The 18005-nt window shown below is 45.3% G+C and overlaps 1 protein-coding gene across 1 annotated transcript; it reads right to left on the bottom strand.

Annotated features, from left to right (window-relative positions):
• Positions 1 to 954: 954 nt before the first annotated feature.
• Positions 955 to 2085, bottom strand: LOC146186876 (E3 ubiquitin-protein ligase MARCHF3-like). The gene is made up of 2 exons (XM_084608131.1): positions 1807 to 2085; positions 955 to 1455 (listed from the first exon to the last, which is right to left on the bottom strand). The coding sequence occupies exons 1-2, from the start codon at positions 2083 to 2085 to the stop codon at positions 955 to 957; spliced, it is 780 nt and encodes a 259-aa protein (XP_084464257.1).
• Between the last annotated feature and the right edge of the window lie 15920 nt (positions 2086 to 18005).

Below are 18005 nucleotides of genomic sequence, written 5' to 3'. Positions count from 1 at the left end.
AAACTATGTCCTTATACAGCCATTATCATGCTTTTTCGCTCACGACGCCGGAAATGACGCATTTCCTGCAAACCGAGCCTTTAACGCTATCTCGTGAATAAATTATATTGTCTTCTTCTTGGCATCGAGATACTTCCACTTGAGTTCGCAGATGACATAAATAGTGCCGATTAGGATCGACGCCAAAGCGGCTACTAGCTAGGTCCGTATTCCCAGTTTGCGTCGTTATCGAAAGTTATCTACCTAAACTCCAATCATCTGATTGGTGAAAATACCGGAACCGGATGTCACTACGACTTACGGGTGCGCCATTTCCACCAATCAGATGACTCGAGGTCAGAAATATAGGCACTTCTGAAAAGGACGCAGTCTCGAAATGCATATCCAGGTACCAGATTTCCATTCATAAAAAGGATATAAACATCTCTAACAAAAAAGAAAAAATGGCAGGCGATATGCTCTTCGCAATGTGCTGGCGATGGTTTCAGGGCATGCGTCGATTCGTTTTTTTCGCGGCAGTGTGTTACAGCCATGTGATGTTGCCTGCCCTTACATGGAGCGTGTAATAATAGGAGAAGGCACTTTGATTTTGTGTTGCGTTTTATTCTGCGGCATTATTTTCTTCACCGGTGATCGCCACTGAGGTCTGGAGATGATTTAAGGGCGGTGTTCGCTCAGAGGCTGCTTTATAGTGCGTTCTCGTATCGGATACAGAAAGTGATAATTATGCTCCGCAACACGGCACCCACAAATCGTCATTAATCAACGCCAATTTCGTTTTTTGTTTCTCACACGCAGAACACAGCCGAAGGAAAAACTCATTATAGGAGTCAGCAAGAACGAAGTGGCGGTTCTGCCGTCCATTGTTTCAATTTTTCTTCGTTGCAATTCCTTCAGAACACCTACACCCCCGTGAATGCGCAATCGGAAGCACGTGCGCAACCGAAATGCGCCTTACGGCACAGGGTGGTCCGTGCTCTGAGAATCATGCTGCGTCACCCCATCTGTTGTCGTCGTGGAATTGCCAGATGCGGTGGGGCTGTTGAGTGCCGGCGAAACCGAAGTGACGGGCTCGGATGGCGGTGGCGGCAGTCCTGGCAGTACACCCCTGCCGTCCGCCGGCGTGGTACCCTCGGGCGCACCGTTGGGAAGCACCAGGCGGACGCCCCAGTTGCTCTGGCGCCACTGGATGAGCGCCTGGTGGTGGTGGCGCACCATGAGATAGATGTCGGCGACGCATATAAGTCCGGCGAGCACGACGATTATGGCGATGAGCACGCAACCCAGCACCGACGAGATTCCGCTGATTATCTCAACGGCCGACAGCCAGGCGGACACCAGCAGCATGACGGCGCCGAAGAGGGACAGAGACATGTCGACCAGTATGTACCAGCGGTTCGCCTGGCTGCTGGGGTCGCGGAGCCAGTCCATGATGCTTTTGGGTGTGCGCTCCACCTGCGTAGTCAGTGGTAGTGGCAGTTATTCTGGCAGATTCAGAAATGCGAATTCAGTATATATTCTTAAACAGGATTAGCGCAAGAAAGCATATTTATGTTAGTGCTTTAATAACACAATACAAATGAATCGATCTGCAATCAGTTAATGCGCCTTGTTCATCAAATGTTTTCACATGTTCTTAATTTTAACATGAGCTTAATTTATTGTTCCTAGCATGCTTACGCCAGAAAGCACAAGACTATAGCAAAATATATTATGATCGACCACCAGGAATTGTTTATGGAAAGATCTATGCTTAACCAACGATCTGCTATCGCAGTGTGCAGGAGCATTGCTGCGACTACTTACCTTGAACTGGTAGGAGCAGATGTTGCACTCATCGGTGTTCCTGCGCGAGAGCCACTCCTCGAGGCACTCCTTGTGGACGAGTCCGATGGTGCCTCGGCAGTTGCAGGGCGACAGCAGGCTGCCAGCGCGGGAGCCACGAAAGCAGATGCGGCACATGCCTGACTCGCCCATGCTGGACGTGTCGTCCGCGTTGTCCGAGCCGTCCTGCGTGTTGACGCTGCCGCCGGCCGCCGGCGAACGCGACGAGCCCTCCTCGGGCCGTCCTTCCGACCACGCCATGGCCGCCCCGGTGCTCAGCGCCGCATCCGTGTCCCCCTCCTGCTGCCCATGGCGCCGGCTTCAGCGCGCTTCCCGGTGTCTTCATCTTCCTCTCCTCTGGAGGTGTTGTATATTGAGCTTTAGTGTTAGTTTCGTTTCCGACGATTGGCTTTCACTTGTTTACGGACATGTGTGCTTGTTCGTTGGCTATTTCTGTGATATGCATTGCAGAGAGAGAGCGAGGAAGAAAGTATTTAATGAAAGAATAGGCGACGTGTTTTCTAGCCATAAATACGGCAGCCCATCCAATAAACCTGGCCATCCTTTGAGTGATTCATAGCATCATTCACTACATTACGCTGAGTCTCGGCTTACATCACGTAATCAATATGGAAACACATTTGCGAAATATAGGAAACTCAGACTTCCTGAAAATTTGTGAGAAAAAGGACGTATGAGCAATTATACAGTAAAAAAAGAAATGAATAAAGGTTTTTTTTTTTCTGAACAAGGGTTAAGCTAAGTGCTGGATGCTGGACGTTTCCTTTCGATTTTACAAGGAACACTGAAGGGGAAATATAACTCAGGGGGTCGGGTATTGGCTAAAAACACATGATATCAAATGTTATTTTTGCCGAGGATAACGCTTTTACAAACAAGACATTTGTGCAAAATCAAAAGTACCATGGTACAATTAGCGGGCAATTCCCACAGCTGCCATGAAAGTAGTAAATATGACCTAAACGCTATTTCGCCGTCCAGGAGAGCTACTACGTTACTGCCACCTAAATACGAAGGCAGCAAGATAGTTAGCGTAGTCCGAATGTGTCAAGCCGCGCCTATCTAAAGCAGCGCTGAAAAGACGGCGGAGAAATATACTAGACGCAACCGCTTGTTCTGCAAGCTTCGGTAGGATAAAATTGTGAATCGCCTATTTATGTACATCTAGTAAACGCATATCCAGGTATGCACACATTCACGTCGTCAAGTTGTGAAGCCCGATGCGAGCGCGTAATTTTCCCAAGATTTTTGTACAGTGTACAGGAGAAAGTACTTCCAGGTATACTGAATTTTTTATGAGAAGTACCAAACGTATCTGCCGTCCCCTTTGTTATCAAATTAAAGAACAATTCCCAGTGCACATCCTCAGAATGAAGCACTTGAGGCGATCGCACACAAGGCGGAATTATCTGCGATAAATATATTCCATCAATCAAACTTCGTTCAACAGTGATAGGACTGAATTAGAAACTAATAATTCCAGTAATCTTGCGAAACGCAAGCTCAAGCGGCGGCGGTTGGGCGGTTCTCTGGTAGAACCTATCCAGTTAACCCCATTGCCTGAAGTTCATTTATAGACAGCCAATACATATGGGGTCGGCAGTGATGAAATTTTTTTAGTAATATATGTTTTTTGTACTTTTGGATTGAAAAAAGTGACAGTCTCTAATCTATCAAATGTTGAGTTTTGGGCGGACAGGATCAGTTTCCCGAATTTAAAAGCAGATGGGCAACCAACCGTGCTTCCCATTCTTTAAAGAAATCGCACCATGAGTTTACTATATTAACTTTCTGACCACCATGTACATTTACAGGAAAGCGATCTTTTCCTATTGATAACGAAAGCTGATAACAACAGCCATACCTCAGGACAACAGACGGGCGACCGGTAGTTGCTATCCACGGACTCAAAAATTGAACTTAAAAGAACAGGATCGCAGCTCTAAGTTAAGCACCACCGCGCAGTGCAATCTTATAGAGTCCATATATGAGAATTGTGAACGCCTTCAGATAATTCATAAGTGTAGATCTTGTTTGCGAGAGCACGGTTTAGGCATCCCTTTTTGGAATACGCGTTGTCCGCGTTGTTGTGGGCGTCGCGTAACCGGCTACCTGCCACCCATGACAGGTATATGTCAAAACGAAGCACCACCATTCATGGAAAGCAAGAGGCAGAGTGAAGATGGAAATCCTGTTCTGGATATTGAGGAGAGAGAGAGAGAGCAGCGGGTCAAAGAATGAGCAACAAACCTGAGGGTGGTGCTACGAGAGGAAGCCGAAGGGTTGATATCCAGAGACAAGGAGGTTAACTGAAGAGCGCAGGAATAGACAGCAAAGAAGTGTCGGGAATGAAAGACCGATGAGGGGGTATCTGGCTGAGGAGCAGGTCAACGAAGGAAGTGTATGAAGTGGACAGAGAAGAAGGGTTCCGCTCAGTTTGCGCCCGCCGATCCGTACGACGAAGCGGTTAAAATAGGGTCACGAGAAGAGAAACACGCCCCCTTCGCCCATGAACTGCTCAAGATGAAGTCGACAAGCCTGGATGGCGGCACGGACATTTTCATGCCGGTTCATCTGTTTCAAAAACCAAGGAGTACTACAGGATTGCTAGTCGAATGTCATTTAGAGCGTTGAATTAAGGAGCAAACCTTAACTGCATATTTATGAGAAGTTAGAGTCTTCATTGATAGAATAGACAATATGTATTAATCCCGCATTAAATACAGAGAACACATTTCAAAACCTCACTCTCATTGTATTACTCCAGTATTTGAGACTTGCGTTTAGTCCGATAGATCAAAACGGACAAATGTAGATCAGGCCTACCATAAATGTAGAATTACAGCCCGAAATCTATATATTTTTCGTAAGCAAGGTAACTGAAATGCTGCTTTAATTCACAGTACACACCTATTACGCCTGATTAAACCAATTCAAACTACAAACTACAATTTGATATTGACCAATGCCTTAACGTAAAGTGCTGTGGTATTGTTCCGACAAGGTTGGAACAAAAGTTCATAGCAGTGCGATAACCGGAGATAGCATTTTTCATAGGCTTCACCAATGCTTTAATTAATATTCTCTATTGTATAATTTAAAGACAAACTAGGTTTCGGCACTATACAAGTATAGCATAACTCAGATAAAAAATTATTTAACTGATAGGTGATAAATCCTGCGTACCGAAGTTATACTTGCGACTCAAGATTATTTCTAGAACGCATCCCTAGTCAACATGCAATAACCAGTGCTTTAAATCTGGCCTCGTCTCTAGAGATTCATGCACAGGCGGAAAGGGAAATGGGAAGAAAATATGGCTGGCGTCCATTGGCCGCCAGCGGCATCTAAAATGTTGCATGTTGAATGAAAAGGACACAAATAATATTTAGGAAGGTCTTTCTTTTTTTTTTTTTCTTCAATTCATGACACAGTACTCGAAGCATGAATTCTCAACAGTGTTCAACATAAAACATCTCCCAATGAAACGCAGCGTCTACACTTGTAACTTACAGTTACGGACAGAAGAATATATGAACCACGCTCTGGCGGTCAGTGTTCTTACGCGTTAATTAGTAAAACATAACACAAGCTTTCTAGCTATGCTTGTAATATTTAGTTTGGTCGCTGCAAGTGAGTACAGCAAACTTATTTATTTCTATTAGATGACGTGACAGAAGCGTTTGAATGCGAACGCGTGGTCTATTTTACTCTGACCGCGACTGTACGTAGTATTATTCGGGAAGACACTGTCTGATAGCACTCTTGAGATCGAAGTCAACGGAAGTCTTTCGAACTGTCCCTTTGAGCGGGAGCGACATATGACACTTCGTGAAAACAAATAAATTTAACTAACAATTTTGCAAATAATTATGCTTTAAACTCACTTTGTAAAGAAGACAGAGACAGCTGCAGTTACACTCTAAGCATAATGTTATATAAGTGGCAGAAATAAAAAAATGGCTCCTCACGCGAACAAGTAAATTAAAACGAGTGTTTAAAGACCGTTCCTCTCGACAGGCGACGAGTGCAACCTTTTAATTATTAATTATTAGCACAAGAGCATCCACTACTCCCTCAGTAAGCGCCTTAACATAGAGCGGACTACCGAAATCTGCGAGGCCTGGCGCGCGCCTAGAATGCGCCCGTTTCAGCCTTTGCGTAGTGGGAGAAAGATTTTATTTTTCTTCAACTCATGTTCCAGAACACATGTTCATGCCCCGCTCTCGCCGGCAGTCTTCATACTTTCGCTCGACCCGCTGCTGCGTAGGGTCCCCGTCGCTACTAATAGTCGCCGCGAAATCTTCAAAGCGTAAGAGAAGAAATCTTCCATGCGCCATTCAGAGGAAGAATAAAAGAAATGGTTTCCTGCTGGGGAAAAATGCAGTCCCTAACACCTGAGCTAGAGTTTTGAGACCCTCCGACACTTCGTGATTTGACACTTTGCAATAATTATTTCCAGTCTTACTTAAATACTACTTAATTTCTCCTGTGCGCCGTTGGTACAGCCATAATGCTTCCGGTAGCACACCTTCTCAATTAAATGCACAACCTAACTCGATGCTACGAGCCTTAAATAAATAAAGCCGCATTCGCTGTATAATGCAATCCGTTCAAAACATTTTATGGCATTGTGTTTCCCTCAAAGAAACAATCATATCAGGCCTATCAACACACACCAACATGGCGGATTTATCACAAAGGCAGAATGCTATATTCGTGGGTGCGATCATGGATTAGAACTTGAGCTTTCTTCTTAACGTTACCTGTACTCTTCAAAAAAATGGGTTTTGGAATAACAACGCTCAGAAAATGATCATTTTTCAACATACGTACATTGCTCTCCTCATTACATGCACATACGCTCCCATGTTATACACTGTAACTTCATCAGAAAAAAAAACTGATCTGATTTGTTTTTCTATAGAAACAAGGGCTTTTGATGGTCGCTTTTAATTGTTTATACTCTAATCTGCACTTTTGTTATCTTCCTTGCCAATCCAACATGATTACCATTTTCTCATCCACCATAAGGATGAATATAGAAACGCTTGCATGAAAGCTCGATAACAAGCTCCTGACAACGACAAAATCGTATCTTTTGCTGTTCCGTCCATTCGTGCAATCCCAGCACGTAGATGACGGAGTAAGCTAACTTGTTATGAACGGTATTTGTAACCTTTACACGTGCCTTTTTAAGTGCATTAAAAAGCACTTGTAGGGACATTCAGCAACACCGACAAGATCTGCAAAATTTAAAGGAACACTTGCTGGAGGTGGCCCCACCTCGGCGGTTTGGCGAGTCTGCAGAACAGATGTTTCTTTTCAACGCTAGCAGAAGGCGCCACTAGCTGCAGTAGCTTCTTTTGTAAAATAAGGCAAGCCGCACTGTCGGACAAAGTGTCAACGCCTAAATGCCTAACGAGTATAATTGCACTCAAAGTGTCCAACGCTAGCACGGCCATCACGAAGTTTTTTGAAAAAGATCTGCCATAATTTCTACAATTAAACAATGCACATACGGTTTATAATTCTAAGATACTTTTGCATTTATACGACATATCTATTTTTCAATTTAACCAGATGTTGCCGCGAACATTGCAGTGCGAAAGCACATTAACACGGGCGGCCACAAATAACGATAATCATGTGGCCTCCTGTTGCCTCATGTTGCGCTGTGTTATATGCATTAGTAATGAACGGTAGATCGCCATCCCAGTCGTTATGATCTGCAGCGACGTACATAGCCAACATGGTGGTAAGCGTCCGATTAGTGGGTTCTAACACACCATTCGTTTGGGGATGATATGGTGTGGAATGGCGAAAACTGCAGACGCTGAGGCGAAGAAGTTCTTCGACAATGTCCGCTATGAATTGGCATCCACGGTCACTAATGATGACTGCAGGAGGGCCGTGCCAAAGAATGACGAATTGACGTAAGAAATGAAATACTTCTGACGCAGTAGCGGATGGTATCGCGGCTGTCTCACAATAGCAGGTTAAATAATCCACGCACACAAGAATCCATCGGTTTTCTTTAGAGGAATGTGGGAAAAAGGTCAATGCCAACTTGCTCAAATGGCGCTGTTGGAGGTATGACTGGACGCAGTTTGCCCTGTGGTCTTGAAGTCGGCAGCTTATAACGTTGGCGTTGCACACAGCTGGCTACATATCGCTCGATCGTTGAACGGATCTTCGGCCAATAAAACCGCTGCTGTGTGCGGTGGAGAGTTCGGGCCACTCCTAAGTGACCAGACGTGGCGTCATCATGCATCATTTCTAAAACTGTGATGCGTAGGCTTTCCGGAACGACAAGAAGCATGCGTGCTCCCCCAGAGGCGAAGTTCTTCGTATATATAAAGCACCTCTTCGCGAATTCTAAATGTGTTCTTCATAGGATCGTTGGCAGAATCGAACAGAGAGGTTAATGTTTTGTCTTTGCGTTGCTCGGTTCGGAAAACTTGAAAATCGGGGAAGGTTTGCGAAAGTGGAGCCAAATATTCATCGCAGTTGTCTGCCTCGTCATCAGTCGTTTGAGGCGGCAAACGAGAAAGGCAGTCAGCATCTGAGTGTTTATGGCCGCTTTTATGCACCACAGTAAATGTAACTCTTGTAGGCGTACAGCCCATCGAGCGAGCCCACAGGGGTCACGAAGACTAACGAACCAGCCAAGTGAATGGTGGTCGGTCACGACGGTAAAATCATTCCCGTACATATAGGAGCAGAAGCGCTGTATAGCGAAAACAACGGCGAGACATTCTTGCCCAGTAACCGTGTAATTTCTTTCGCCCTTATAGCGGCTGGCATATGCTATGCCGTGCTGATCACGGCCGTGGTGTTGTATAAGAACAGCGCCGATAGCGATACCACTTGCGTCCGTGTGTACTTCAATTGGAGCTGATGGGCAGAAGTGACGTAAGATGGGGCCCGAGGTGAAAAGAAATTTGAGGTGACGGAAAGCTGCGTCACATTCACTGGTCCAATTTAATGGTGCATCTTTATGCAGCAGACACGTAAGTGGGTAAGCGATATCTGCAAACCTTGGTATAAAGGGTCGAAAGTACGAGCATAGACCTAAAAAGCTCTGCAGCTCTTTTACTCATTGGGGCAACTTAAACCTTTTGACAGCTTCAATTTTCTTTGGATCTGGTCAAACACCTTACATGTCAACTAAGTAACCAAGAACAATTGTTTCACGATCCCCAAAATGACACTTCTTCGAATTCGGTATAAGTCCAGCTCATTTCAAGCAATCAAGCACGATATCAAGACGACTGTTGTGCTCAAAAATATTTTGCCACAAAATTACAATGTCGTCCGAATAACATAAACAAATTTGCCACTTCAGTCCACGCAGGATTGTATCCATGAGCCGTTCGAATGTGGTGGGCGCATTACATAATCCAAAAGGCATAACATCGAATTCATAGAGACCGTCTGGTGTTACGAATGCCGTTTTCTCTTTATCTGCAGTGTGAATGGCAATTTGCCAGTAGCCTGATCTCATGTCAATAGAAGAAAAGTAGGAAGCTGAGTGCAGACAGTCTATTGCGTCATCTATACGTGGAGGTGGGTAGACATCTTTCTTGGTTACTGTATTTAAGCGAAGGTAGTCAACACAAAACCTCCATGTGCCATCTTTCTTTCTAACAAGGATGGCGGGAGCTGCCCAAGGACTAGAAGATTCTCAAATAAGTCCGCGCTCTAGCATATCTTGAACTTGTTCATCGGTTCCCTTACGTTCAGCTGCTGAGATTCGATAGGGCTTCTGGCGTATTGGAGGTGCGGACCCGGTGTTGATAGCGTTAAATAAATTGGTTCACAGGAAGGGAAAGGCGCAGTAGCTGTCACACTTGCTCTGTGGACACCCGAACCGCGCCGTAAGGGAAGGGAGGAGGGTGGGAATGAAAGTGGAAAGAGAGAAAGAGGAGCCGTAGTGGAGGGCTGCGGAGTAATTTCGACCACCTGGGGATCTTTAACGTGCGCTGACATCGCACAGCACACGACGCCTCTTCGTTTCGCCTCCATCGAAACGCAGCCGCCGCGGTCGGGTTCGAACCCGGGAACTCCGGCACAGTAGTCGGGCGTCTTACCACTGCACCACCCCGGCGGGGCATTGATAGCGTGATGAATACGACTGGTAGGCAGCGGTGCTGAGTCGCCCTTGGCAAAGTCGAACACTGGCACGTGCTTAAGAAGCAGTTCCTTTAGAATGCGACGATCGGATGTTGAAAGAGACTTGTTAATAATTGCTTGAACTTCGGTCTCCATAACTGGTTGCACATGAGGCTCTGTGATAGAGCTGTTTAACGCCGCGACTGAACCAGAGACGCCTTCCTCGAAACGGGTGAGTTTTAGGCCTCGAGGCAACACAGCTGGCTCTTCAGAGTGGTTGACTGTCCCCAGCTCAGTGCGGCCTCTAGTCACGGAAACGACACAACGAGGCACGAGGATATTCTTCTTAGAGCAGGTGAGTGTTGGTTCTACTACAGCTTCAAACGATTCACGTTGATTGCGGATAGAAAAAACCCGCACGAATGGTGCTGATAAGTGCCCCGCCGGGGTGGTGCAGTGGTAAGACGCCCGACTACTGTGCCGGAGTTCCCGGGTTCGAACCCGACCTCGGCGGCTGCGTTTCGATGGAGGCGAAACGAAGAGGCGTCGTGTGCTGTGCGATGTCAGCGCACGTTAAAGATCCCCAGGTGGTCGAAATTACTCCGTAGCCCTCCACTACGGCTCCTCTTTCTCTCTTTCCACTTTCACTCCCACCTTCCTCCCTTCCCTTACGGCGCGGTTCGGGTGTCCACAGAGCAAGTGTGACAGTTACTGCGCCTTTCCCTTCCTGTGAACCAATTTAACTATTTAATGGTGCTGATAACGCTGGTACAATTGTGTCTTCTCCCACCACAAATGCTCCAAACCCGGGTGCCGAATCCTCAACAAGAGCCCAAAACTAGTGAAGAATTCAAATTTATCTGTACGACAGCCTAAAGTTGCGCCACACTCTTGAAGAAAATTAATCTCCAGAATCACATCATGCGTTGACCGATGGTGGTGGTGGTGACAAACGTTTATTTATGCATCGGCCGGATCTATGAACATCCAGCCCTTACAGATACTGGGTGGGGTCCCTAGTACGGGACCCCAGTGGCGTCGGCCGCTGCCCGGGCGCGCTCGACCAAGGCCTTTTGGGCCTGCAGGTCATAGCAGCCGAGCAGGGTCGCCTCCCAGTCCTCCCGAGTGGGGTTGGGGTGAGGAGGAATAGCTGGGTTGGATGGGCAAGCCCACACCATGTGGTAGATGTCCGAAGACTTCTCCGCACAGTGCGGACAACTGCCCGTGAAGGAGGGATTAAAATGTTTTAGTGCTGCCGGGCACAGCAGAGTGTTGGTATAAAGACGGAGTAGAAGCCGCTCCTCCGTCTTAGATAGACCTTTACTTGGGCGAGGGTAAAGGCTATGACAAGATTGATAATAAAGAACAATGTCTTTAAAAGAATACGCGGGTTCGAATTCGAAATCCTGATCTAGGGGGTCGAGATGGGAAGCCCGGAAAGAGAGCGCGCGGGCGGCGGCGTCGGCTGCCTCATTCCCCTCGAGACCCATATGAGCAGGAGCCCATACTATTTTCCGGTAAGCGGGGTCCCCGGTGTAGGTGCAATTTTGAAGTAGTCGGTAGGCTAGGTATGGCGCCCAGCCTTGCTCGACGTTCCGACAGGCCCCTCGCGAGTCGGAGATAATTGTTTTAGAATGACCGCGGCAGCACTGCGAATTCTGTTCTAAACTTTAGACCACCAATAGCAATATCTGAAGCACACATACCAACTGGAACAAAGGTTCACCACCGACACCGCGGAATAACACTGCACGGTCACCACTAAACATTACTTTCCCACCTAAGCGGTCTTTAAAATTCAAACTCTTAACAGATACTGTAGCTCCAGCGTCCACAAGAGTCATTGCTCTCACGCCATCAATAAACACTTCCAATTTGTTTTTAGCATAAGCACGGGCAGAGGTATGGACATCATCGACTCGCCGGCGGCCTCATGCACCTCCATCGGCCGCGCCTCCTAGTTTCCCTGAGGCGGAGGGGAAGAACGACGTCGCGGGGAGGGTGACCGCCGCTGGCGCCGGGGTGGCGGCGTCACACTGCGATCAGATGCAGGTATTGAACTCCGCAAATAAGTCGAATGATATGTGTCCCAAGCGGACATAGTCAGAGATCGCTGTTGTTCGGTGTGCTGTAGTCCGTGAATGTTCGCGGGGGGTCGGTAGTCTTGAGCAGGGACGCGGCGGCGGCAATATCTAGCGAGGTGCCCTGCAATGCCACACCTGTAACAGACAGGTTGAGGGTGCCAGCGATCAGCATAAGAGTCCTGACTAACAAAGTCGCGACGTTGGTTGTAGCCAGGCTCTCGCTGCTGATGAACCACCTCTCTAGAGTAGGAGCACCTCCTTCCCGTTGGCTGATGGACATAACTTTGGGCAGAGTTGTTACGACCGTCCATATCCGAAGCGCCTCTAGGTTGTACCCACGGAATGGAAAGGGCGGCGACATCTGCCTGTGGTGCACTACTGTTCCGCAGATATTCTTCACGGCAGATGGTGTCCCCGGACCTGGACAGTTCCTCACGCACAATTTCACGCTCATATCATCCACTGGAAGTGGAGAACATGCTTCATCACTGGATAGAGAGGTTAAATTGGCCAGTCTCCCATATTTAGGGGTGATTCGACAAAGCTTGAGAACTTCAAATGTTCTGCAGTGTTTTACAACCTCGGCGGTGGTGATCAGGCTATCTTTGTTAATCAGGAAATTGTAAACATCTTCCCCTATTCCTTTTAAGAGGTGGCCGACTTTATCTTCTTCGTGCGTGCTGGAATTCACTAGATTGCATAGCTTTAAAATAGCCTCGATGTATGCAGTCCAAGTTTCTCCGGGTACTAGCGCCCGTTGAAGCAATGTCTGTTCCGCACGCTTCTTCTTGGTAGGTTCGTCCCCCAAATTTTTCTTTATCTCGCTTGTAAAGGTAGCGCATGTAGTTAGTGAGTCCTCATGATTGTCGAACCAGTTGAAGGCAGTTGCAGCAAGGAAGAACACCACATTAGATAGCCGCGTTCCAGCTATTGTATTTGCTCACCCTTTCGTAGTGTTTGAGCCACTCGTCAACGTCTTCCTCAGGTTTTCCAAAAAATGTCCGGTGCTCTCGGTAGTGTGGCCAATTGTTCGCCGTCGATGGTCCCAGTTGCTCGGTATTGCCGTCTTCAGTCATGTCCAACGGCACTGGTGGCAACAGCGAGTCTACGGCTCTTTGGATGGTTGTAACACTCCGTCGTCGATACCCAGCACATCCACCACAACTGTTACGTGCTTAGTACGCACAGGGGGTTTTATTTACAGAGGGAGTGATGGAAACTACAAACGTCCTTCTGGCCCTCGTTCTTCTTCTTCCTCTGCCGATCGCCCGACCGTTCATTTTCTTCTTTCATCAATGTGCTATGGTGCGTGACCGTATATATATATATATATATATATATATATATATATATATATATATATATATATATATATATATATATATATATATATATATATATATATATATATATATATTGTAAAAGAAGGCCAGGCCCAGACGGCAAGGTCGTGAAGGCAAGGTATGCCGTGTCAGCGTTTAATTACAAGAGGAAGAAGAAGATCATGGCATGTACAAATGAAAGAAGATCCGTGGAGGGCTCACAAATATATATATATATATAATTAGAGAGAGAGAGAGCGGGGCTTTGAAGCTCGAATGGGTCGTTAGGGCATGAACGTAATTTTATATATATATAATTAAAATTATATATAATTGTACACAGAGAAGTGTACGCTTCATAAGGGAAAACGTTTCATTTGACCCGACGTTTCGACCGGAAGACAAGATCGGTCCTCCAGCCGAAAAGAAACCCAGGATTCGAGCCCATGAATTTCTCATAAGGAGACAAAAGCGGAACATCCCGTAACTATGGCCGCATACGATCATTGCGCGTCTTTAACTGCCATCTTATTATTCTCCTTCTCACTTCTTTACATATGACCACCTTCTTCTGCTGGGCATGGCATGTCGTCATCTTGATCAAGTTCAATTCGAGCGTAGTAGATTCGAACCCGCCGCTGTCGCATATGGGTCTCTTACGATGCGCTAAGAGTGTTAAAATTTTATAGTGCGCTGCCACTAATTCCGCATGTCGAAGATATTTAAGATGTTTGTCTGAAGTATTCCTGAGCTTGAAAGGAGCCTATAGAAACGAAACTGAAATGAAATGTTGCGTGTTTTTGCACGTACTTCGTATGGACCATATCTAATTTAGCAGCACTTTTTTTTAAATATTTACATTTTTTAATTCGTTTGCTGGTGTTTTGGAAAGATGAAGGAATGCAGACTATCAAAATATTTTATTTCAAATTTGCTCAGGCAACATGAAAAATTTTAAAATTTAGAATATTTGAAATTTACTTTGAAAACCTTTTTCATACACTATAGAGCGACGGTATAGACATAAAATATGTCTGGAGGGAAGGAACACGATCACTTGGAAAAAACGGTAAACAGGTTAACTGCTAACAGGACTTCATACTTTAAAAACAAAAACTCACCCTGGCGATTCAACCAAAAATACATATTCGACACATTCGGAAACATTTTTCCCTGCCAAACACCTACGAGATGGCACTTTCCAGAATTTTGTAAATCTATACCAGAAACACAACACGCCGCAAGCAGCCACCACTAGACCACAGACAAAAGCTGGCGGGTGAGTTTGTTGTCTATATCGCATTTCTAGTAGCAACTGCTGAGAATAAGGGAACAGAGGTGCATGGCAAGAATAAGTACGTTTACAAACATTCGTACTTAATGTATAAATAATGCAACTTTAAAAAACTATTTTTCTGCGTAACGCATCATTTTATTTTAATACATAACGAAGCTACTACCACATGCTGAACACGCCGCAGAAGGGATTGCTTAGCCTGTCGCAGGCACCGAAATAAAAGAGTGGTTGGGAACTACGCTCAAGTAGCACAAATCTATTCTGTAAACAACCTGCGTTCAGTGGCTTCACCCTGCACTTGTAATCTTGCCGTCACCTTCGTGTAATTGCGTCAACTTTGGAAGAAAAGTAGCTTAGAAGCGAAACTATTCGAAGATATGTGTGCCCTAAACTTGCGAATGTGATTTGAGAATAATTTGATTCAGTGGAAGCGTTATCAGTCAGGCAGGAAATCTGCATTAAGGCTATGGAACAGACAACGAAGGCAGATCCGAGGGTCGAGTATAGCAAAGCTAAAGACTGAAACGGAACGGTAACGGAACAGTAGATGCCAAGGGCTCAGGTGGGAGGGTAAAATAGAGAAACTTTTGAAGGTTGGTTTAGATAGCAAATGTCCAACCTCTGAATTGACGCTATCGAAAATTTGAGGGTGGTGGCGCCTGCTTCAGTTTGTGGCGACCACGTTCAGGTGGAGACATTGAAGCTACGTTTAGAGAAACGCGGTTCGACAGAAAGCCGAAAGACCTTCTATACTCCAAAAAGGAATCAAATTCGTGGGTGTCCAGTTTCATATCACACCAGCAAACAGTGCGAAAAATTGTGAATAGTGTAAAAGTTATTTGGGAACTTTGAACTGCAGCCTGTCTGTTTGTTGCCTTGTCGGCAAAATGGTAGTTCATGGATCATTTGGTTTAGAGCCTTAAGCGACTCAGGCCATGACAGACGGCCGGCTAAGTGGAGGACTTCGGAAATGCAGACTGCCGAAGGTTGAATAACGTGCAATCACATCTCACAGTGCACGGGCGCCTCCCTGTTCTCCTCCGTCGAAAAGCGGCCACCGCAGCCGGGATTCGGTTTCGCTTCTTTAAGATTAGTAGTGGAGATTTCTAAAATGCCTCGGATCATTTCTAATAAGAAAAACAAGGAGTCAAGGATTCCTTCCGCACTAGTTTCATCTACAAAACTTTCCGAATGCCGATTATTCCTGAGGACCGACTAACTATTCTAAAAGAAGGTAATTTCTAACGAACAAAGAGTAAGTGGCAAAACCCTTGTTATTTTCATAATTTGACCAAATGCTATCTGAGCAGTATACGCAGCGTACGTCTCACTTTCTTCGCGATACCACGCAAAATTTATTTTTTTTTTCTCTCCAACTGTGTTTGCTCTGCTCTTTGTTTCCTTTCTCCCCTTCTCCTGTTTCTCCTTCTCCAAACTAGTATTTGTCAGTAGACGGAAAATGTTGTGCACCACTATTGTCCGAAATGCAAGGACGCTAAACGATACGATCATGCGACCAACAAGAAACATGCAGTGCCCTGTCGCAGCTTAAATTGTTTTGCTGGGAGCCTACAAACTACTTCTGTGAGCCGCTGATCCAGTAGCAACGCTTTGCTGCATTCTCAATAATTAGAAATACGTGCGTTGTTGATAATTTGCCAGTTCTTCTGGATTCAAATCATTTAGCTGACGCATGCCACGCATGGCTTCGATACAGCCGGGATTTTCTTGCTAACAACCGAACACAGGTGGCGTGGAACAGAATGCCAGTGACCTTAAAACTCTTTGGTTCTCTTTCTGGGCTGTGCCTTGGGAATTTGTGATCGACACGGCAAAATTTTTTTCAGATTGTTTTCATCATCGGCTAGTGCATAATCAACATTTAAAGGAACAGGTTCATTATATCGTTTAACTGCGGCGTACATTCAAAAGATTTTAGTCTCAAAGCGGTTGCAAACCTCATCGATATCATGTATTAGAATTTTGCGACGATAATTCGACGTTGTAATAATATTTTTTTTTTTGTAGGCGAGTTCTTCATTTCTTATGACGTACATACCATGGCCGCTCGATGGAAGCCGCTGTGCACCTACTTACACATGCTTACTGTACATACTTGCGCCAAGAAGACGGGACACAACGAAGCAACACATATTATACATGTACCTAGCGCAACTTCCAACTGGATTTGTTTGTAGAAGGCGAATACATTTTATACCTGATGAGGAAAATCATAAATTGGAAGAATGTACGCACATGCGCAGTTCATGTCTGCATTCTGTCGCTAAGGACTCGGCAAGATATTATCATGACTAAGTTTATATGAGCTCCACACCACAATAAGCAAGAAGGAAGATAATTTATGAGTTGAACGATGAAAGTAGAGGACTATGTTAAATATACGAGGGTCAAGATGTAAACAACAAAACAAACAAAAAAGCAACGGTGAATGCGTAAAAAAGTGTTACTTGTAGCAACGTAATTGTCAATAATGCATATAGCAAACCAAAGCACAAACCGAAAGCGGCCAGTACTTTTATGATACTTCATAATGAAATTCGCAATGTCACTGCTTGCCCTTCCTAAGAATACACAAACCGCGCTAGCGAGTACGCCCTCCGTATACAAAAAAAAAAAAAAGCCGCTGATTTTTTTTAAATTTTTTTTTGTATCAATACATTTGTGGCACAATTTCAAAATGGCATTTCGCAATCAACATTTTTTTTTACAACGTTAACCCAACCTGCGGAATGAAAGCTCTCATTTTAGTTCATCACCATTATAACGAACCGAAGCGTTTCTCTAGCGACTAATATGCACCTTAATTCTGTGAGTACTGCCGAACGGGCACTTGAATTTTTGTTTGCCGAATACAAATTCTGCATTTTTGCGAACATGCTTTACATCCTTTCTTTTATCTTCATTTTCGCTTTCGTCGCTAAATCTCATAGAACACATGAAGTTTAATGAATTGAGCCTTCCAACATGTCCCGTTAGAATTCTGAGGAGCGTCTTGCATAAAACCATGCATAAATAAGGAATAACTGAAACATCACATTTAAAAATTTCTTGTACTCCGTGCAACGTTTCATGAAATGCTTAATATACTGGCATGTAATAAAGCCCTGATCAAGGTTCTTTCCTTCTCTTTGAGCCACCTAAAAACTGGAGGCAACAGCGATTCAGAAGTAAAAACGATGAGAGCATGACCTGCCACACTTCGGTGATCGACCGAACCACCATGGCTTCCGAGGCGCGCGGAGGTTATCTCGGAGGCCATGAAACCACGAAGTTGGTTACACAAAGACCGCATAGATGGCGCAAAAGCTCCCTGCAGGGGCA

This window comes from Amblyomma maculatum, chromosome 6 (genome assembly GCF_055883805.1).
Source record: "Amblyomma maculatum isolate TAMU_Amacu chromosome 6, ASM5588380v1, whole genome shotgun sequence".
In the NCBI taxonomy this organism is placed as follows: Eukaryota; Metazoa; Arthropoda; class Arachnida; order Ixodida; family Ixodidae; genus Amblyomma; species Amblyomma maculatum.
This window is presented reverse-complemented; position numbering and strand designations above follow the sequence as displayed.